At 44.0% G+C, this 23,854-nt stretch overlaps 1 protein-coding gene across 1 annotated transcript in view; it reads right to left on the bottom strand.

The window, feature by feature from the left end:
* Positions 1 to 4,837: 4,837 nt before the first annotated feature.
* The window catches only part of snrka (SNF related kinase a), a 101,661-nt gene continuing 82,644 nt past the window's right edge, over positions 4,838 to 23,854 (bottom strand). Inside the window, exons 5-8 of the mRNA XM_084307677.1 lie at positions 15,367 to 15,501; positions 12,384 to 12,579; positions 8,827 to 8,918; positions 4,838 to 8,095 (exon numbers count right to left, since the gene is read on the bottom strand). Of these exons, the coding sequence (XP_084163803.1) occupies positions 6,883 to 8,095; positions 8,827 to 8,918; positions 12,384 to 12,579; positions 15,367 to 15,501 (1,636 nt within the window). The 3' untranslated portion in view covers positions 4,838 to 6,882. The remainder of the gene's footprint in view (positions 8,096 to 8,826; positions 8,919 to 12,383; positions 12,580 to 15,366; positions 15,502 to 23,854) is intronic.

Below are 23,854 nucleotides of genomic sequence, written 5' to 3'. Positions count from 1 at the left end.
CCCCATCGCTTCCTGATTCTACTGCGCAGGCGCACCAACCGACCTGTAGGAGTCGCTGTCCACAACGCCCGATCCCCACCCATCAGTTTCCCACCCCCTAATACTGCCAATGTGTATTAGTACGGACGACCAGCTAAACTGAAAGCAATGTGGAGCGCTGGGCTCGAACAGGCGAACCCAGCGTCTTCAGTATTCGTGGTGAGCGCCTTGCCCACTGCACCACGTAGACGCCCTGGGATGCGTGTTTTTCTGTGAAGTGCTCCTTTAACACTTTATCACTACCAACTGGTTAACCCTTTCACTGCGACAATACAGAAGGTTAAGCATTTCACTGCCACACGACAAAGGTTAACCCTTTCACAACCACGGTTAACCGTCTGTAGTGTGGCAGTGAAAGGGTTAACCTTATGTAGTGTGGCAGTGAAAGGGTTAATATAAGAGGTGGCTCCTGATGGAAAAGAAAGAGACTCCGACGACATTATGAGACGGTTTTACACGTTTTTATTTCCGATATTACCATAGCTATATTATATGTAACGTTTGACACAACAGGTATCGACTACAGAATAATACATTTAATAATTCTGTCATTTCAAACTCCCATCTTTTTATCGACTTTTCTTCTCTTTTTGGTCCAGTAACATCTAGTCTCTGTGTTGTGATCGCTCGCTCTCCTCTCCTCAGATTCACGTCAAACATTGAGAACACATGCAGCACGTGTCATTCACCTGGTGAGGGCGGAGTCAGAGGGCGGCGGGAGAGACATGCAGCGGGGGGGCCAGACCATGTGACCAGAGGGTCATCACTGAGCTGGCAGACCATGTGACCAGAGGGTCATCACTGAGCTGGCAGACCATGTGACCAGAGGGTCATCACTGAGCTGGCAGACCATGTGACCAGAGGGTCCTCACAGAGCTGGCAGACCATGTGACCAGAGGGTCATCACTGAGCTGGCAGACCATGTGACCAGAGGAGGGTCATCACTGAGCTGGCAGACCATGTGACCAGAGGGTCCTCACAGACCATGTGACCAGAGGGTCCTCACTGAGCTGACAGACCATGTGACCAGAGGGTCATCACTGAGCTGGCAGACCATGTGACCAGAGGGTCATCACTGAGCTGGCAGACCATGTGACCAGAGGGTCATCACTGAGCTGGCAGACCATGTGACCAGAGGGTCCTCACTGAGCTGACAGACCATGTGACCAGAGGGTCATCACTGAGCTGACAGACCATGTGACCAGAGGGTCATCACTGAGCTGGCAGACCATGTGACCAGAGGGTCCTCACTGAGCTGACAGACCATGTGACCAGAGGGTCATCACTGAGCTGGCAGACCATGTGACCAGAGGGTCATCACTGAGCTGGCAGACCATGTGACCAGAGGGTCCTCACTGAGCTGACAGACCATGTGACCAGAGGGTCATCACTGAGCTGACAGACCATGTGACCAGAGGGTCCTCACAGACCATGTGACCAGAGGGTCATCACTGAGCTGACAGACCATGTGACCAGAGGGTCCTCACTGAGCTGGCAGACCATGTGACCAGAGGGTCATCACTGAGCTGGCAGACCATGTGACCAGAGGGTCCTCACTGAGCTGGCAGACCATGTGACCAGAGGGTCCTCACTGAGCTCACAGACCATGTGACCAGAGGGTCATCACTGAGCTGGCAGACCATGTGACCAGAGGGTCCTCACAGACCATGTGACCAGAGGGTCCTCACAGACCATGTGACCAGAGGGTCCTCACAGACCATGTGACCAGGTGTTTCACGACGACACGAGAAACCGCTTCAAGAAATAACTGAAGAAGAATCTTGAAGCGGGAAATTGGTTTTAAAAGGTGATCTCGCTGGTTTAGAGCGGATCTCACTGGTTTTAAAAGGTGATCTCGCTGGTTTAGAGCGGATCTCACTGGTTTTAAAAGGTGACCTCGCTGGTTTAGAGCGGATCTCACTGGTTTTAAAAGGTGATCTCGCTGGTTTAGAGCGGATCTCACTGGTTTTAAAAGGTGATCTCGCTGGTTTAGAGCGGATCTCACTGGTTTTAAAAGGTGATCTCGCTGGTTTAGAGCAGATCTCACTGGTTTTAACCCATTTAGACCTAAAACGCCTGCTAATAATGCATTATATAGCCTGCATACACACAAATGTGTTTCCCAGATTCAATGGGTGATCTCACTGGTTTAGAGCAGATCTTACCAGCTCAGAGAGCCTTCATGTTGATCTACCATCAGAGAGAGAGAGCCTTCATGTTGATCTACCAGCTCAGAGAGAGCCTTCATGTTGATCTACCAGCTCAGAGAGCCTTCATGTTGATCTACCAGCTCAGAGAGAGAGCCTTCATGTTGATCTACCAGCTCAGAGAGAGAGCCTTCATGTTGATCTACCAGCTCAGAGAGAGAGCCTTCATGTTGATCTACCAGCTCAGAGAGAGAGCCTTCATGTTGATCTACCAGCTCAGAGAGAGAGCCTTCATGTTGATCTACCAGCTCAGAGAGAGAGAGCCTTCATGTTGATCTACCAGCTCAGAGAGAGAGCCTTCATGTTGATCTACCAGCTCAGAGAGAGAGCCTTCATGTTGATCTACCAGCTCAGAGAGAGAGCCTTCATGTTGATCTACCAGCTCAGAGAGAGAGCCTTCATGTTGATCTACCAGCTCAGAGAGAGAGAGCCTTCATGTTGATCTACCAGCTCAGAGAGAGAGAGCCTTCATGTTGATCTACCAGCTCAGAGAGAGAGAGCCTTCATGTTGATCTACCAGCTCAGAGAGAGAGCCTTCATGTTGATCTACCAGCTCAGAGAGAGAGAGCCTTCATGTTGATCTACCAGCTCAGAGAGAGAGCCTTCGTGTTGATCTACCAGCTCAGAGAGAGAGAGCCTTCATGTTGATCTACCAGCTCAGAGAGAGAGAGCCTTCATGTTGATCTACCAGCTCAGAGAGAGAGCCTTCATGTTGATCTGAGCCAGTCTCTCCCGCTGCATCCACACAGTATAAAAGAATCATGTAGTTTTTTAATCTCAGACACCCAGATGACTAATAATAATAAGGCTATATTACTGCACAGCGATGCACCCAGAGGTCCACACAGCCGTTCCTAGATAGAGAAACCGTATTTACAACTCTATTTACACACGTTTTAAAAAAAGAAAGTAAAAGAAAAGAAAATACTCAGATATCTTTCTCGTCTCGGTCCCGTGAGGCGACACAGGTTAGAAAAACAAAACTAACGAAACAAAATACTTTTATTTACAGATAGCTGCAATATACTGTATAGCTTATTGCCAATGCCCTTAAAGTTACCCTCATCTCTCTCCACGTCCTTAAAGCTAGTAAGTCTTGAAGCCTGTTTTTTACTGAGTCCATAGAAAACCTCTTGTTAGATGAGGTTAACAGGACACACACACATGCACGCACACACATACACACCCGCGCACACACACACACACACACACATGCACGCACATGCACACACCATTGTTCTAAGTGGAGACTCCAAGGGCTGCATCGACACAGCATTCGTTTTTTTTTTAACAGCAGATGGTTCTAAAGTCCGAGTTTAAAAATAAACCTTTTTAGCAATTTTTCCCCCCCAACATATATACATACTCAACAAACGCCCTTTAAAAACAAGTCTTCCTCAAGTCTGGTCTCAAAAAGAAAGTCATAAAAATCTAAACAAATCACGCTTAGATGTGGTGTCCAGGCGGCGTCCGAGAGACTGGACACGAATAAAACACAGGCCTTTTTCTTTTAACGAGGTCCTTATTATGTCCATTTTCTTTTCCCACACGGGTCACGTTTTAAAAGACAGTTTCCACTAAAGCAGAGGACAAAAATTAAGAGGTTTCATCACCAACACGGAAGACAAAAACCAAAGCAGGACAAAATAAGAGTTTTCACTACCAGGGGACAAAATAAGAGTTTTCACTACCAGGGGACAAAATAAGAGTTTTCACTAACAGGGGACACAATTAAAATGTTAAGAGTTTAAAACCAAAGCAATAAAAGAATAAAAAACCCTGAAAGCTCACACCCAGGCTGCCAGTTTACAGGTGGACTGGTGACAGGTGGTTGGGCCAACTACGGTGAATACTGCTTTGTTAAAATGTAAACATGAACTGATGAGCTTTCAGACCCAGAGCTCACACCTTCATGCCTGTAGAGTCCAGAGCTCACAGGGCGTCGGCGTCTGGAGGGAGTGCTTTTTGCAACGAGACGTGGATAAATCGCAGAGCGTTTCCGTTCCTGGCTATAATAAATAAACTAGCATCACATCAGCATCACTGGGAGCTACAAATCAAGGGATGAGAGCTGTATTTGCAGTGAGTAAAAAAAGAAATAATATTCATCTTTAAATCCACAAATAAAACCAAACATGAAACAGAAGATGACAGATTGTCTAAGTGCAACATGGAGTCATAATAACCTCCGTCTAGACTGGATTCTTGCCAACAAACAAACGGCAACAAGTGACAAGAGAAAAGAAAATGTCACTCAAACGAATTAAAAACTCTTAAGGAGTCAAATGTAACTTTAAGAAGTAAGTCTCTCCTTTAAACTTTAAGACACCCGCCTCCCAGAGAGAGACCCCGCTACCCCACCCGCCTCCCAGAGACACCCCGCTACCCCACCAGCGTCCCAGAGAGACACCCCGCTACCCCACCAGCGTCCCAGAGAGACACCCCGCTACCCCACCAGCGTCCCAGAGAGACACCCCGCTACCCCACCAGCGTCCCAGAGAGACACCCCGCTACCCCACCAGCGTCCCAGAGAGACACCCCGCTACCCCACCAGCGTCCCAGAGAGACACCCCGCTACCCCACCAGCGTCCCAGAGAGACACCCCGCTACCCCACCAGCCTGGTCAATGATTCCTTCACACTACTAGGTAGGCGGTAAAAAAAAACAGACCAGAAGTCGAAAGAGGAGGGACGTGAGTGAGAAAGGAAGGAGGTATTGAAGGTTCTGTGTCCCTCTCCTCTACACGCTGACCCACTGCTAGAACTTCTGATGCTTTCATTAAGGGAGGGATAATTCACCCTGAAACAGAATTACACCCTGAAACAGAATTCACCCTGAAACAGAATTACACCCTGAAACAGAATTCACCCTGAAACAGAATTCAATGAAACAGTTCAGGAGACAACTATAACGGTCTCCATGAGCTGGAAATCAAGAGCGTCAAGATTTGGAATTTGTGACGTCAAGGAGTGTTTGGACTTGGTCTCGATGACTTATTGATTAGTATGAGGGCTCATTGACAATTGTATGGGGGCTCATCAAACTTTTGTTTGAATTTCCTTAGTTGTGTCACTGTCCACCATTTAGATGTCTATTCATTATGCAATGATAGAGGACAGTTTGTGATAAATACTGTATCAATAACACGTTTAAGGAAGTGTCTTTCAAGATATTCATAGAATATATCTGGTAAAACATGTGTTCAAAAGATCCATGTGTGATTTTTGTCGACTAGAACAATTTAGTATATATACACACAAGAATGCTCTGGATTGATGTAGCCAACTTTCTAAAAATGCTGCATATGAAGCATTATGAATCTCTGGCTATTTATAAAATGTATCTTTGTTGTATTTTGTCTTCTTTGTTTTCGTTTTTTTTATTGTCCGTTTGTTCCTCTTATATAATGAACATGGGTACAATAAAGAAAGTTAAAAAAAATAAATATATATATATACTGTATTCAGCTCAAATAATGCTATAGATAACTTTGTACAAAATTTGTAGAGTACTCATTTAAAAGAATAATACACCCACAGAGCTTTTAGAAAAGGTGGGGAATAAAAGGATTTATTTCCGCCCCAAAACTATTATTGATTAATTAATAAATATATAAATAATTAATTTATAATATAATTCATATAATAATATAATATAATTCATTAATGAATAAATTAATTAATTTATCATTGAATTTTTTTTTGAAAGTTATCTATAGCACCTTTAACATCTAGTGGCCGAAAGTTATCTATAGCACCTTTAACATCTAGTGGACAAATGTTATCTATAGCACCTTTAACATCTAGTGGCCGAAAGTTATCTATATAGCACCTTCAATGAGAGCCGCGTTCATTTTCCCAAATAGAAACTGAACTGTATTATAGAAAGAACAGACGTGAATTAAGTTTTAGGGTGGAACTTCCCTCCTAGCTAGCTGCTCCGAGACCACCAGCCGCTAGACATGGGCTCGTTTACTCCCGTGTCCTTTTTCACACCAAGTTCTCCTTAAAGTCAAACCCTCTGAATTCTTTCTTTGTCGTCGTCAACAGCAACAGCACTTCATTCAGCCTGGTCGGCGGGCTGCTCCGTCAGAGGGGCGGCTCCAGAATCACTACTACGGTGTCCCGACCCAACACCCAGCCAGCACGCCTCTTCCACACATACAGTAGAGCAGAGTCAGGGAAGCATAGGACTGGTAGAACAGGGAGAACGACACAGAGGCAGGCAGGCAGGCAGGCAGTGGGGTGGGGAGGTACTGTGAGGTCAGACTACAACCAGGGGGGGATGAGAGGGGGGGGGGGGGGGGGGAGAGGGGAGAGTGGATGGATGAGAGGGGTGTGGGTGAGAGGGAGAAAGACAAGGGGTAAAAAGGGGGGGTTAGAGAGGATGGGATCTTGATGGTTTCTTTGAGAAGTGTCTTTAAACAGGAGTGTTATGAGATGCTGCCAGGTGAGTTAAGGGTGAGTGGGACATCTGGTTGTTTTGGACACAGAGATACTGAGGATGTGCCCTAGAGGGCTGTACTCGGGGGAGGGGGGGGGCAGTGACATTGACTCATTTGGGTACAGAGCAGGAGATGTTGAGATGTTTAGATGGTCCAGAGAGGGCTGTAGTTTAAAGAGGAGTGAGGCTGTCTTCATATGACCTGGCAGCAGCTGGCCTGAGCAGTGGCACAGAGCAGACCCTCCCTGGGGCCTCCGCCCCCGCGCTGGATGTTGACAGAGATGGTCTTCTCGCACAGAGGTAGCTGGAGAACACCGTTCTTCAAACCGCTCAGGTTGTCGTTGCCGTCCCTGCTGCCACCTGGCCCACCCTGCAGCCCCGGGGAGCCGGCCGTCTTGCGGTGCGTGTGGTGGTGGTGGTGGTGGTGTGCAGTGTGCGTGCGAGGCAGGGAGGTGGTGGGGAGGGTGATGGTGTCCAGGCTCCCGGTTGAGCCGATGCACATCTTCCAGGTGGATTTCTCCTGGATCTTCAAGCTCCGCCCGCCCCGCTCCAGACTCTGGGGCTCGATGATGAACCTCCCTCCTCCTCCTCCTCCGCGACTGACCCGCGCCCCGCGGTGCTGCTGCAGGCACAGGCTCATCAGCTTCAGACTCTCCACCAGCTTGGTGCCACGGGCAGCCGCGCGCGACGACCGCGAGGAAGGAGAGTTATTCGATGAGGAAGTGTTATTAGACGAGGGGTTGGTTTTGCTACTGTTGTTGCAACAACTGGAGGGGCTACCTTGTCCTTTATTACCTCCTCCTCCTCCTCCTCCTCCTCCTCCTCCTCCTCCTCCTCCTCCTCCGTCCTCACCTCCACCTCCTCCTCCTCCTCCAGCAGGACTCCCCCGGTTAGGGCCAGAGGAGCCACCCCCCTCCCCGGCAGGTCTGCTCTGCCCCGAGGAGCCCCCGTCGCCCCCCTCGCTGCCCGGGCCCTCGCTGCTGTCCCTGCGGTTCCAGCTGAAGCCTGAGTCCTTGTCCAGTAGTCGGCGGTGGCTCTCCGAGTCGTCGTCGCTGGTCTCCGAGCTGGAGCAGGACGAGCCACGTCCCTGGCTCTTGCGTCGGTGGTAGCGCTTCTGCGACGAGCCCGGCGAGGAGGAGGTCGCCGACCCGGCTCCGGAGGTGGTGCCACCGGCGGCCGCCATGTTCATCTTGAGGCGGCTGAGTTTGGGCGGCAGGCCCTCGTCCGTGTGGACGTCGTCGTCGTCGGACTCGCCCTCCTCCTCGAAGATCTGGTTGAGCACCGGGGCGCTCTTCCTGGACGTCAGGCGGTTGGTGATGGAGGGGGGCTTACGCCGCAGGACCACCTGTGTGGGCAGCGGAGGCGCTTCCTGCTCTTCCTCCTCCTCCTCCTCATCCTCTTCCACCCTGACCAACAAACAGACAGGGATTCATTGATTGATCTGTACATTTACTCGGGGTCCGTAATCCCTAGGTAGACATTCAGTTGCAAACATTCACACCAAGATTCATGAAAGTCACATCTCAATCTTTCATTGTATTCAACACCAATTCATAGTATCCCATCACCGAAAGTACTTGACCTGTTTGCCCACAATCTGTCTGTCTCTAGTTTCGATGACAGCTCCACCAAATCCATTCCGAAAAAGAGACAACAGACATGGACCCAGTACTTGTGGTGTGAAAATATGCAGAGAAACATTAAATCTCTGGAACCGTTTGTGTTAAATATGATCTGAATCGGGAGATTATCTTCTTATCGTCTGAATTTAAAGTGTATCTCTATGTCGCACACAAGCAGTGTGCTGGAAGTAAGGCATGGAATATTGAAATTCGTTTTCTCGAACTAATGCATCTGCATATCCGCTGTATGTTTATATATTTCCTATGGTTTCTCTATCTACTCCAGTGCAGTCAGACCTGCTCACACGTATGAGAGGATAGAGAGGCTTGTGGCTATGAAGCTATATGATAGAGGGGCCTTGTGTGTGTCTGTCTGCGGCGGTTCGTTATAGAGCTCTATAAGTAATGCATACAAAGCTTGTCAATAGAGCTAAGCGTAATGCAAACAGTGTACTGTAAACACCAACAAAATACTTAGAATATAGAATGTGAAACCATGTCTCAGAAAAGCTCACCTGAAGAGACAGGCGCGCGGCTTGGCGGTGGTTACAGTGGACGTGGAGGGCGTGGCAGGTCTGTGGGGCCCGGAGCCTGAGCCACAGGCTCCCTGAGACACGGTAAGACATAATGAACACACGGTAAGACATAATGAACACACGGTAAGACATAATGAACACACAGTAAGACATAATGAACACACGGTAAGACATAATGAACACACGGTAAGACATAATGAACACACAGTAATAGGGATGGGTACCTTTCACATTTGAACCGATACCGGTACCGGTACCTGTGAATCGATACCGGTACCCAACGGTACCTTTTTTCGGTACTTTAGTCTCAAGAAATTTTATTTACCTGCCTCAGTCGTAAAAAGAAAAAAATCCAAACTTCAAATAACTACAATTTCGACAGTTTTCGGCTTGTCATTGCTCCGACTGCTTTGTTGTTGAATCAAGTCAAATCCTAGGTAAACATATATTGTGCGTGTGAACGTTGACATGAAAAGAAAAAAGTAAAAAAAAAAAAAAAAAAAAAGTAAAAAAAAAATTTTTATACAAAAATATTTTTTTTTATTTTTTTTTTTGGTTTCTCGCTTGATTCGATACTCGGTAGTACCGACGTGTTTCGGTTCGGTACCTCAAAAGTACCGAATTCGGTACCCATCCCTACACAGTAAGACATAATGAACACACGGTAAGACATAATGAACACACAGTAAGACATAATGAAAACACAGTAAGACGTAATTAACACGCAGTCAGCCTCTGCAGGTTCCCTGAGAAACAGTAAGACATCATTTTTTTTCTTATCTTTTCCCCCCTCCTTTTTCCGATTTTTCTACCATCCCACGGTTAGTCGTTATGTCAATTCCCAACCCCCTTCCTGGTTGTTGCGCACTTTCCCCTACTGTTGGTCAGAGAGGCCGGAGACTGTCGCATGCTTTCCTCCGACGCATGTGCAGCCAGCCGGCAGCCAGCCTGGCCGCGCAGATTCTCACCGGGAGAGTGTAACGTGTGGAAGGTCGCACTACCTCTCTCCAGATCCTACCCTTGCTGAGCAGGCGCCCCGACCGAACTGTAGGGGTCGCTGTCCACAACGCCCAGGACCCACCCACGGCTCCCCTCCCCCTAACTCAGCCAAACGAGTTAGTATAGCGATCAGCCCGAGCCAAGGCAATGCTGACTCTCCGGGAGTCGAGACCGCAGCCTCTTGCATTGGTGACGAGCACAATCTCCGCTACGCCACCTGACCGCCCCTTAGTAAGACATAATTAACACAGTCAGCCTCCACAGGTTCCCTGAAACACGGTAAGATAGAATTAATATGCAGTAAGACAGAATAACTCACTAAAAAGTGAGAAGAAAAAAAATGATGTTCTCATAGACTCCAATGCATTCGACGGAGAATTCTCTTCCTGTTTTTCGCTCGTGATTTTTCAGCTAGATCGCCGATTCGTTCATTCCCACGTGGGGTACCATTGGAAAGCCACACTCATTCGTTACTTACAACGCTGTCCAATAATTTCCGAGATCACCAAATGATTGACGGAGGTAGAGGCTCGGGAGTCGGGAGTGGTATTCAGTACTGTATCTACAAAACCTTCTGTTTTATCATCTTCCCTTTATTCATTTCCTTAAGATTTCTTTTTACACGTTTACAAGTTTTTCATGTCTGGTCATTTTTAGCATGGCGTTATTCACTGTCAAATATGCAAAGAAAAATCATAATTCATATTCTCCTTTGTTTCATCACAATTTAAGCAAGCCTAGTAATACACAATATTTCTGACACTGGGAATAGATTCACTTCCATTTTCATTGAGTCCAATCCAATGGGTGCATTACCATCCGCCAGACGATAGGGGGTGGTATTTTCCCTGTTCGAGCTCCTAGACAGTCCCAATGATAACGTGAGGCTAGAATGATGAAAAATGGAAATCACTAATAAAAGCAATAACGATTAAATAACGAGATTTCTCGTGGCTGGCACTAAAAGTGTTAAGTATAATTTCTGGGTACTTTTTACACCCCTGATGTAATCTAATGTAATGTAATCTATACAGTTATAGAGGTCTGTACTAAATCATTTGAATCGAATGTAATCTAATCTAATCTAATCCATAGACAGTTATAAAAGTCTGTACTAAATCATTTTAATCTAATGTAATCAAATGTAATATAATGGAATCTAATGTAATCAAATCGAATGTAATATAATGGAATCTCAGTGTTTCCCACAGGATTTTGTGAGACTGTGGTGGGTGAACAGGCTTTTTTTTGTGGTACATTTTAAAGTTAAATGCATCAATCTGGTGCACTTTGAGAGCTAAATAAAGAGGCTAGATCTATGATGAACCTTGTGCTCAAAACACAAAATCGACTAGAGCAGTGCTTCCCAATTCTCTCCTCGAAGCACCCCAGCCGTTCAATATATTTGTTAAATTCCACCACCATTCCACCACCAGCACACATGATTCAACTTAACTAGCCCTTTATTAGTTGAATCAGGTGTGCTGGTGGTGGAATTTAACAAATACATGGAACGGCTGGGGTGTTTCGAGGAGAGGTTTGGGAACCACTGGACTAGAGCATACATTTGAGCCATCAAAGAAATGAAGCAAAAGTAGTTACCCGTGTTGAACTGGTTTATTTTTTTAGAAAATTTAAGAATATACTGGATTACTATTACGACTACTACCACTGCCAATACTACTGATACATCCCTATTGGCAAACTTTATATTATATAAAAAAAAAAAAAAAAAAAAATGCGTTTTGTTTCTCTTGTACTAAATCATATCCTAACGATACAAACTTTCTCAAGAGAACTCCCATGAGGGTCATTGGCTCAGTGTGCATCAGTGGGGGGGTCACGGTAACGCCATGGTGACCAAATGCGTCCACATTTTTATAGGATTCCATCACATTTTCATAACAATAGCGAATATAACTTACCCTGCGCCGTTTTCATTGAGGTTTCTTACAAATTAACAATGTTTTATTTGTCCTTTATATGTGGATAACATTAAAATCTTAAATTGTACCATTATGTTCCCGTTTAGACAACAAACATAATGCTAATGATGCACTTTTGTTAAGATAATTGGGTGACCATTCTCGATCACTGTACTCAGGTCCCATTAATAGTTTAATGCTGTTCAGATCGCGTTTTCCTAATCTGGTGCTGACCAGTGACCTGTGACCTGTGCTAAAGGTCTTGGGAATTGTATTCATGTTGTAGTCATAAAATTTTCATCTTTTAATTTTAAACCAATGCTGCCATCTACTGACAACAGAAAGTCGCCCAAAACACATTCTAGAGATTCCCACTTTTTACTGGTACATAGGTTCATATCTAATAGTCTTTAGATGACTAAATATAGATGAATACTCATGAAATTTGATATATATATTCTAAAATAAGTATAATTTCACTTCATCTACCTGTCGACATGAAATTCCCAAACGCTGACGGTAAAAAAAAGCCTGGATGTCGCGCAAAATGGGGCGTGACCGAATTTGGTCCCAGACAATAAGAGTGACTGAGATTGGTCTACGTTCCGTTACCTGAGCTGGAGGCCCTGCGGGGTCCGCGGGCTCCTCTCGTCTCCCCAGGTCCAGCAGGCCCTTGGAGCGATGTCCGTTCAGCAGGTTCTCCGCGCTGCGGGCCGGCGACTGGGGGCCGCCGGCGTGGGAGATGGAGGAGGCGGCCAGGCTGTCCTCGATGTCCTGGTGCATGTCCACTCTGGTGGGCCACGACTGCCTGCAGAGGACAGCAGAGGAGGAGGTTCAGTTCAGTTCTTTTTTATTTCAGGCTTTGGACTAGGGCTGAGCGATTAATTGATTTTAAATCGAAATCGCGTTTTTGAAATGATGCAATTAGCAAATAGCAAAAAAAAAAATTAATAAACGCAAATATTTTTTTATTTATTTAACCAGGAAGTCCCATTGAGATACAATATCTCCTTTGCAAGTTGTTGTTATTGTTGTAGGAACGGTTTGGGAGAGGGAGGTAAGGGGTTTTAGAATGTGTGAAAGTACAGAAAAAAGGTACCGTTGGGTACCGTTATCGATTCCCAGGTAAAAAGAAACATTTTCAGGCTCTGTGTCCCGAACAGACCCACCGCATAGGCCAGATGCAAGCTGCATTTTACAATAAACCTCTGTGGGGCTGCTTATATTTTTATTTATTTATTATAATCGCAAATTTTATCGCAATCGCAATATCTGTCCGAAAAATCGCAATTAGATTATTTCGCAAAATCGTGCAGCCCTACTTTGGACACATAACAACGGTCATTCCATAAATTGCCAAGTTTTACCAGCTGCTATTGCAGCATTGTCCAATTGTCCGAAAAGGGCTAGGGAGAAGCACTAGGCTTGTCGGGCCCTTCCCCTGAAGACTTACGTTTCGTTATTTATAAAAATAAATAAAAAATTACATTTACATACATATAGTACATACATATAGTACACATTACAGTACACACATATAGTACACATTACAGTATACCTGCAGTATATAATAGCATATATAATAGTATATAGTACAGCACACATACAGTATAGCACATACATAATGTGATATGAAATATATAGTACATGATATATACAATATAATATAGTACCATAATATAATAGTATATACTGCAAATATAGTTCAATATACAAATGAATTATAATATGATTATATAATGTAATATGATATAACGTACTATACAGTATCATAGGAGGGGGGAGGAGTTTTATTTTTTAAAGATTTATTTTTTAGCATTTATTGCTTTTCATGGTCAGACGTGACCGACAGATGAGGAGAGGATGAATGGAAGAAGAGGCGGGGAAGACATGCGACAAATGTCACCAGGAGCGGGAAGCGAACCCGGGGCGGCCGCGTAGGTGTGCGATGCACTAACGCCTCGAGGGCGGCCCAGGGGAAGGAGGTTTGACATATTCATTTACACCCTTTCCTCAGGTCTTCAAACCGCCATGACTGATGAGAACAGAGGGAGAAGAGAGATGAGTTCATTCAGACACTAGATGACGTTTTGAGCAGTGGGCTTTACAATGTGAAACACTTACATTGTCACGGTATTAAAACCATCTGTCTTTATACAATATTAATATTTTTTGTATTATCTTTTCCCCCCTCCATTTTCCGTTTTTCTCCCATCCCAATGTTAGTCGTTATGCCAATTCCCAATCCCCTTCCTGGTCGTTGCGCACTTTCGCCTACTGTTGGTTCGAGAGGCCGGAGACTGTCACATGCTTTCCTCCGACACATGTGCAGCCAGCCGGCAGCCAGCCTGGCCGCGCAGATTCTCACTGGGAGAGTGTAACGTGTGGGAGGCCGCACTACCTCTCTCCAGATCCTACCCTCGCTGAGCAGGCGCCCCGACCAAACTGTAAGGGTCGCTGTCCACAACACCCAAGACCCACCCGCCAGCTTTCCCCACCCCCCAATACTGCCAATTGTATTAGTGTGAACGGCCAGCCAAGCTGGTGACAACGCCGGGAGCTGGATTCGAACACGCGAACCCAGCGTTGGTGCCGAACGCAATCTCCGCTGCGCCACCTGACCGCCCCGTCTGTCATGTTTAACACTGAGATATCAACGCTTCCCTCAGACGCCTGTAAAGATGTCGTCCGTTATGTTTAACACCGAGATATCAACGCTTCCAGTGGTGCAGTGGTGATTTCATAAGGGGTTGCACTGTGTTTTAATGACGTCACGTGCTCCCGCGCATGTGCATAAATGTTCCCTCGTGAATAAAGATGATGCCTAATTGCCTCTAGGAATGGAATGTAACACGTTTCATTCACAGGATTTGTGTGAATGGTCCAATTACTGTAGTATTTGAACACACCTGACGACCTGAGCTATTGTTATGCAAAGTAGCCAGGTGGGTACTTGGCGCAGAGTCGAGTGAACATTCTTGTGTGCACGCACGTGCACATCCGTGCATGTGCGTGCTCCTGCTCAAAGAAGTTTGGTACACCGTGCAACCCCGTCCCATGAGCACTGCATGCCTGAACACTTCCCTCGGACGCCTGTAAAGATGGCGCCTGTCATGTTTAACACCGAGATATCAACGCTTCCCTCGGACGCCTGTAAAGGTGTCGTCTGTCATGTTTAACACAGAGATATCAACGCTTCCCTCGGACGCCTGTAAAGATGTCGTCTGTCATGTTTAACACCGAGATATCAACGCTTCCCTCGGACGCCTGTAAAGATGCCGTCTGTCATGTTTAACACCGAGATATTAACGCTTCCCTCGGACGCCTGTAAAGGTGTCGTCTGTCATGTTTAACACCGAGATATCAACGCTTCCCTCGGACGCCTGTAAAGATGCCGTCTGTCATGTTTAACACCGAGATATTAACGCTTCCTTCAGACGCCTGTAAAGATGCCTTCTGTCATGTTTACGCCGAGATGTGAGGTCATGTATGTGATGTGAGGTCATGTATGTGATGTGAGGTCATCATGTATGCGTGTGAGTCTGAGTCTGTGTGTGTGTGTGTGTGTGTGCGTGCGTGCGTGCGTGCGTGTTACCTGAACTGAGCCTTGATGTTACTGGGGCTGGAGCTGTGCGTCTGAACCTCCCTCTCCTGCTTCTCCCTCAGGGTCCTCTCAGCCAGCAGGTAGTAGGTGGCTGTGATGTGGTTGTACTTGTTGGTCTCCAGAGCCCTGAAACAACAACACACACTATATTAGGGCTGAACGATTAATCGATTTTAAATAAAAATCGTGATTTGAAATGATGCAATTAGCAAATCAAAAAACAAACAAAAAACGCATTTTTTTATTATTATTACCGTAATTCCTCTAATAGTAACCGGGTCTCAAATACAAGCCGGGTCTCTATTAATGGCCGGGTGCGCTCTTGAGCTAAGCAATTATAAGCCGGCCTCCTAATACAAGCCGGGTTACTAATATACTGAGCTGCATACTGAGCTAGTTACTTGATTTCACTTTGAAAACGTTGAAATGACCAGTGACCACCTGTAATTGCACTGTTTACTATTTCATACAGTACTTGGTTTGAATAAATGAACCCAGTACATTTTACTGGGTTCAAACTGACACAAAATGTTGATTTATTCATTATGATCCGTTTGAAAATTTGAAATATAGGCCTCCCTCTTATACAGGCCTCCTCCTAATACAAGCCTGGTACCCGCTACAGTTGAAACAAATACAAGCCGGGGTTACTATTAGAGGAATTACGGTATTATTATTATTATTATTATTATTATTATTATTATTATTATTATTATTATTATTATTATTATTATTATTATTATTATTATTATTATTATATATATTTTTTTATTTAACCAGGAAGTCCCATTGAGATACAAGATCTCCTTTGCAAGTTGTTATTGTTGTAGGAACGGTTTGGGAGACGGAGGTATGGGGTTTTAGATAGTGTGTTGTGAAGTTTAGACTTCAGAGAGGGAGAGTAAAGTACAGAAAAAAAGGTACCGTTGGGTACCGGTATCGATTCCCAGGTAAAAAGAAAAATGTTCAGGCTCGGTGTCCCGAACAGACCCACCGCATAGGCCAGATGCAAGCTGCATTTTACAATAAACCTCTGTGGGGCTGCTTAAAAAAATTCAAAAAAATTATCGCACATTTTATCGCAATCGCAATATCGCAATTAGATTATTTCCCAAAATCGTGCAGCCCTACACTATATTACACCCTGAAACAACAACACAAACACACTATATTACACCCTGATACAACAACAAACACACTATATTTAGTTTAGTTTATTTGACAATTATTAAAATACATTACATGTTACAACAAGTCATGCATCCTAAAATTATCAAGGATAGCACAAAAAAGTCACAGACTTATTTCCATTGTGGTCCTTGGTCTCATCAGCACATGGTATTTACATAAACATGTATTACACATATTACCATCAGCCTACAGTATATTGGTAAAAATAGAATTAAAAAGTAAAAAACAACATTATTAATAAAATATACAAATACAATATACAAAATTTACAGACACACTAAAACTACAATACATTAAAAACTAGAACCTTCCTTAGTCACTCTGGGACATTTTCTAGGAGCCATTTCCTAACGTTCACCTTGAAACTATACAGGTTCACGATCTGTTTGGTGATCAAAGGCAACTCATTCCACTTCTGTGCCCCTCTGTGAGCAAATGAGCACTGTCCCATCTTTGTTCTACACCTTGGAGGATGCAGGTTTGCTATGCTAGATCTCGTTATGTGGCAGTGTGATTCACTAACACTAGGAAAATAGTTACTAAAATATTTGGGGGCCCTGTTATTTATTATTTTGTGTACCATGTTGAGCCTAAGCTGGGCTACTCTGGCCTCAACTGGTAGCCAGTTGAGCTCCTGAAAATGTCTCCTCCCAACATGATCACGAGGTCCTAGGCCCATCACAACCCTGATCAGCTTATTCTGTGACACCTGTAGTTTCTTCTTTAATGAAGCTGACAGTCCCTCAAACCAGGCTACACTAGCATAATCAAAATGACACTGCACCAGGCTGTTGGCCAGTAGTCTAAGGCTTTCCCTGTCAAGAAGATTGGCCTTTCTAGACAAAAACCTGGTGCGGGCATTTACCTTACCCAGCACCTGTAAAGCCATTCCCCCCCCCCCCCAGACTGTCATCCAGCATACAGCCCAGGTACTTCACTGCCGTTCTTGCTGCTATAACATCAGACCCTAAGTCTAGCTCGAGTTCAGGAGCCTTTTTTAATCTGGGCTTAGATCCGAAGTGAAGTGAGAGCCTATTGTCAGACAGCCAATTCCTAACCTTTGAGAGTTCCTCTCCTAGCATTCTTTGGAGTGTACTCAGATCCTTATGGGAGATGAGCAAAGCTGAATCATCTGCAAATAAGAATAAATAAGGAGCACCAATAATATATATGTAATATATTTTGTATTGATAAAAAAACTACAATATAACAGTACTGTGTGTAATGCAGTAAAACAGTGAAAGTAGCCTTAAACTATAGTATAGTGTAGACCTAGTAGTGTAGCCTATAGTGTAAACTAGGCATGTGCCGGTATGACATTTTGAGGGTACGATAACCTTGGGCAAAAAGACCACGGTTTCACGGTATACGGTACATAAAAAAATCCCCCATTGAACAAAACGTCTTTTATTACAGTGCACAATAAGCTTTTCTGTAAGTGTTATTTATGAATGTGTGAATATTGACTGTATTACACAGAGGGAAATGTCTGACCACTTTCAAACTAAGTACAGAATATAAAATGCTTCCAAATAAACTTTCATGTTTATGAATATGTAGGCTACAGTACATGTCAAAAGGGCAATACATTTAGCTAATGTAATCTACTATATATAGCATAGTAATATTCTTACTGGATTAAACTTTGGATTCATCTTTTGTGGTGGCTCTTCGACTGAATGAAGACATTAAACCCTTCCTGTAAATACACACATTCTGTCTGGTTCTGTTTTTTAATTTCTGTTTTTTAAGTTTTCTTATTATATATATTTTTTCTCTATTTTGCATGTGAAGGTGTGTTACATCTAACTACTAACTACCGTACTACTGTTATTGTAACTATGTACCGTATGTTCTGGCACTTGAGCTGAAGTATGTTTTGTAAAATTGTAGCCTATAGGCTAATTGATTTGAACCTTGACCTGGTTCAACCTTGACCCCTAATATGTATGTATAATACCCCACCCCTTTTCACATGTTGGTGACACTTGAAAAAGGCCACAGGCCGAAACGTTGTGTTAAATTATATTAAACTTGAGAACACTGCAGACAGTGTGCTGACTTTTTTCCCACAACTTTACATATCTATTTGAGTCAAGCACCCGTGACTATACTTTGGATGTGCGTGAGTCTTTTCTACTACGGCTCAACATAATCACACACGGAACTGTGTTGGGGATAAGGGTTCCGCACGAACCATATTGTTTGTTACATTGCTGTCGGCAAACTAGCTCGACATCAACAGTGTTGACGTTGAGTTGATGTTTAATACATGTTTAGCGTTGTCTATCCTATCGTTCGGCACTACACTTTCATGATTATCGGCCTACCGATATTATCGGCCGATATCGGCATTAAAATGTGATATCGGTATCGGAAATTAAGAGTTGGACAATATCGGTATATCGGTATAAAAGCCAATATCGAGCATCCCTACTTATAGCACATGCATGAGTCTGGTCTCCTTTGAAAGGTAACATTCTTCTTACACAATAAAGAAAAATCATCATGCTATTAAATGCATCATTTTTTTTTTTTTACTTTTAATTCTTTCTGTAGTTGAGTCCCAGCCCTAGTAATAATATATATCATATATGTGGCAACATACATATCAACAGAGCAGACAGACACAAGACTGCTGTGTATAATAATATATATCATATATGTGGCAACATACATATCAACAGAGCAGACAGACACAAGACTGTTATGTATAATAATATATATATCATATATGTGGCATCTCAACAGAGCAGCCAGACAAGCCCATGGCTGTAAAGGGCAGGATGAACTTCCAGTGGTCTAATAATCAACAGGTTGGATCTGCTAACACTGTGCAGACACAGAAGCACTTCCAGAGAGGGGGCGACAATGAGCATCCGGGAATAGACCGCTCATGTTCAATTATCCAACCGCAGACGGAGACCGGAGATGAATTTAAGCTTGTATATTTCCAAGAGATGGAAATAACGTCACATAACAGAAGATGAAGACATAAGAGTCGTACTTGGAGGGGGGGGGGGTTACAATTCCACAGGGATGGTGTGTCCTTAACCCTTTCAGTGCCACGGACGACATATCTCGTTTTATCAGCCCCCCCATTGAGTGCCCACGACGACAAATATCGGTTTATTTTTTTATTAGCGATCTGAATTCATATTTCATCAACTGAGTCTCCCGTTGGTACACCAGCCCCTACAGGAGCTCAGAATGGAAAAAAGCGCCCCCTATCGTCTATCCCTGTGTAACTGCAGGTCAGTCGCTTAGACTGATCTGGGATCTGTAGATATGTAGAGGCGGAGCCAGCTGGCTCCTTGAGCTGTCAAGCCGTCTGATCAACATGGAAGTCATCGCGGGACGGAAAGCAGCCTGGATTATATATTCACAGCAGCCAATCAATCAATCAACGCGATCGATATTTGGAATGGCGATCAGGAATTGGAATAATCTTTTTGGAGAACATCTGATCTAAGGTAAGGAGTCTATGTTACCAGTCTTGGGGTAATCTGAGCTGTTTTCGCTGAGATAACGGCGTGTCCCCTATGTATGTGCCATGTGTGTGTGTGTGTGTGTGATCTTGCGGGAACAAGAGAATAGATTTTTCAGCTCGCGTCTATAGCGTGCATACGTACACATATACTATCGATAATCTAGCGTTTATTTGAAAACGATTCATAAATAGGCCGACAAATGACAACGTGTCGAGTGTATTCGAGAATATTCCAATAAATGCCGTTTATGAGGGAATCTTTCTATCTTCCCGGAAATTTTCGAGAGAACGATAGCTTTTCGAAATGCTATAAAAAGGATATGAACCGATTAAAAAACAATCCGTTTCGACAATGTTGACGGGGAGATTAAACACATAGCCATAATTTAAAACATAGATTAGGCGTTTTTAACGCTAACATTGAAGTGGATGGTGGCATTCAACGGGGTAAATCAAGGTTAATCAAAGGCTCTGAAAGTGTTAATGGAAAAACGAATTACACATTGCTACTGTATCCTAGCAACACAATCTTTTTTTCAAACAATCTTGATTGACAGTTTATGGATTATTGTATCAACTGGTTTCTCAAACATAAACTGTTAAAAAAAAAAAAAAAAAAAAAAAAAAAAAAAAAAAAAAAAAAAAAGACTGGAGGACGTTCCACTGTCACATATCTCTGCCCAAACAGGAAGTAAACTAACCAGTGTTTCCTAGACTCAGAATATTTACCTTTAACATAATGAATATATTATTGTTCCCCCCATATCTTTTTGGTCTCTTTTATGAATAAGAACCAAAAATGTGTTAAATAATACAATTTCATAAAATGTATTCACCGTGTCCATGGAAACGATGATGAACGCAGCCATAAAGGTCTGGTTTCCATGCGCAGAATAGACATAGAACTGTTACAACCACAGCCAGGGCCTCTCTCTCACCTGCCTTCTACGCCCTTATATGGGCAGCGTCCTGTCCCTTCTTCCACACGCTGTCTCCATGGAGCAACCTATACACCTGAGGCTCGTCAGATCATCACCAGACCTGGATATGAGACCTGCGTCCCTGCCACTCCTCGTCCGAGTGTTGCTTCACCTGCTTGGGTACGAGGACTAGAACCTGTTGCTTACGCCGTCTCTATTTTTGCCTTGTCCTAACTCCTAACCTGTCTTCGCTCCATCCTGAGACACCACCAGCCAGGCCGTTTCCTGGGAATCACACGGAGTGACCCTGCTCTCTCCTGTCGCACATTCTGTCATTTAAACCCTGTCTGCTTGGTACCTACCTAGTAACATCCTAAACCGCCTCATTCTCCTCTCCTCTTGTGTTCTGCTCTTGGGTTCAAGATCTGACGCTACCCTAACAAGAACTATAGTCTAACTTACTCTTCTGATTAACTACATCACTGCACACTCAGACAAGCTTAATTTTGGCTAATAGTGATACTCTGTATATACACCCAATTCAAAGTGATACTGTAGTGAAACCCACTTCCTTTCAAAACTACGTGACATACAGGCGTAGAGGCAGCTCTGTAGCAGTGTGTTTCAGGCTGTGTGACGTACAGGCAGCTCTGTGTAGGAGTGTGTTTCAGGCTGTGTGACGTACAGGCAGCTCTGTGTAGGAGTGTGTTTCAGGCTGTGTGACGTACAGGCATAGAGGCAGCTCTGTGTAGGAGTGTGTTTCAGGCTGTGTGACGTACAGGTGTAGAGGCAGCTCTGTGTAGGAGTGTGTTTCAGACTGTGTGACGTACAGGCAGCTCTGTGTAGGAGTGTGTTTCAGGCTGTGTGACGTACAGGCGTAGAGGCAGCTCTGTGTAGGAGTGTGTTTCAGGCTGTGTGACGTACAGGCATAAAGGCAGCTCTGTGTAGGAGTGTGTTTCAGGCAACCTCTACGTGTCGGGCATGTGTGTATTGTTTGGTTCAGGGGATGCGCAAAAAATAAAATCTTCATTTGGCACGGAGGTGGGAGAGGTGACGCGCTGGCTGCTGGCAGCAGCAGCATAACTAGTCAGTTTGTGGAAATGGCAAGCGCAATATAAATCAATCTTCATTACGACTTTAAAAACATAGGCATTAACATTACATAGGCCTACACACATCTTGCAATAACGTTAGCACGGTTTGTGACGCTACAAGTACAGTACAACGCACGTTTAAGTTTCAAGTTTCTTTATTAGTTGTCATACAGAAGTACAGAATACTTTTATACAGCTCTAATACAGCCAATGAAATTTTACCATAGCTAGCAGAGGAGAAAATGGGAGTCTGAGAGGCGGGATGTTGAAAGACAATGCTAGGCGTTTATTCAACATCCAAGAAGGCTAACATACAATTGTGTTTACTAACTCCAACCGGGAATATTGCCGCTTTTCCACTGCATGATATCAACTCGATTCGACTCAGGTAGAGTCGAGAAGGTCTGAAGGTACCACACGCTAAATTGTCCGTGCGGATCCCCCAACCCATAGACAGTTCCAACTTCCGTGGGTGAATTACGTTAATCCACCAGTTTCACAATTACGGTGTTGCACTCAATATTTAAATAATGTTAGTCTAAATAAATGTACGTATTTTAAAAATAGAATGAACAGAGCAGTGTTGTTTTGAAACAGTAAAGTGTGTGTGTTAGTTTGATTTATGCTGCATTTTATATTGATGGTCTTCTAATTAGTTTGATTATTTATTTTAAATAACAGTGAAAATGTCCTTTTGATTCCTTTCATTGTATTTCAAATACTGCACTTTAATTTCAAGCGGAAAACTAATATTTCCATTAACACATTGGTCGCCATAAACGGCGTAAGTCGTTATTGCCCGCCATGCGTTGAACGACAACAACAGCCTAACACGTTTTTGGGATCAATATTTAATTTTTTCGCCATGGCATTCATAATTCATCCAGCCTCCCTCCGGGAGCCAGCTGGAACCTGTTGGATGGTCGGGCGAGTTACATTCACGTCAAACCGGAAGTGGCGGTCGGTGCATCGAGGAAATCCCTCTGGCAGTCATATCTTGTTACGGGACTCCAGACAAACACTCGAGTGCATTAGGATCGCTTTCATAACGCAATAATCGATATGATTTCGGCGTTTATTGCGCCATACAAACCGGAAATGGATCTAGGAGATCTGCGTCAAATAATTGGGATATTTTTCCTCCAGTCTCATCGGCGAACGGTAAGAGGACACTAACGTTATTTTCAGCCCGATTGCAAATTTGTTTGCAATCAGTCTGATCAATATATCAACCCATACTAAATAAAGCCGTTACTGACAATCAAGGAATTATAAACGACCCCGCCCCCCCTTCCTTCACGCATGATGAAGCATAATGTATACGATCATATACATTTGATTTTTTAAATATAGCGTGTATAGGAAAGAAACACCAATCGATAATCTATCATATGCGTCAGGGCCTATAACTACTGTTTTTGGAATTACAGCAGAAAAGATTGAAAACATATTTATATTCTCGACGCTATTAACACAACAATGTATGAATGAAAAAATATAACGTTCCCACATCCGGAACGATAGATAATCGATGTTGAATGGGCCATAGTAATGTCAATATAGAAATAAAATTAAAAAAGTTATAGCCCTGCTGTTATAATGTGGGTTCACCGGGTTACGTCAGTGAGACCTTCACCTGCAGTGTCCTATGAGACACCTACTTAGGTAGTATAATGAGTAACAGCTGTGTGTTGCACTGGACCTGTATTGCTTTTGACAGCGTGAAATAAACATCACAAAAGAACATTTGGACTGGACCTTTACATTATTACATTGGCGACGAG

The sequence above is a fragment of the Notolepis coatsorum genome (genome assembly GCF_963971535.1).
Source record: "Notolepis coatsorum genome assembly, chromosome: 2".
NCBI classification, from domain to species: domain Eukaryota; kingdom Metazoa; phylum Chordata; class Actinopteri; order Aulopiformes; family Paralepididae; genus Notolepis; species Notolepis coatsorum.
The sequence above is the reverse complement of the archived record's forward strand: the minus strand, read 5'-3'. Positions and strand labels throughout refer to the sequence as shown.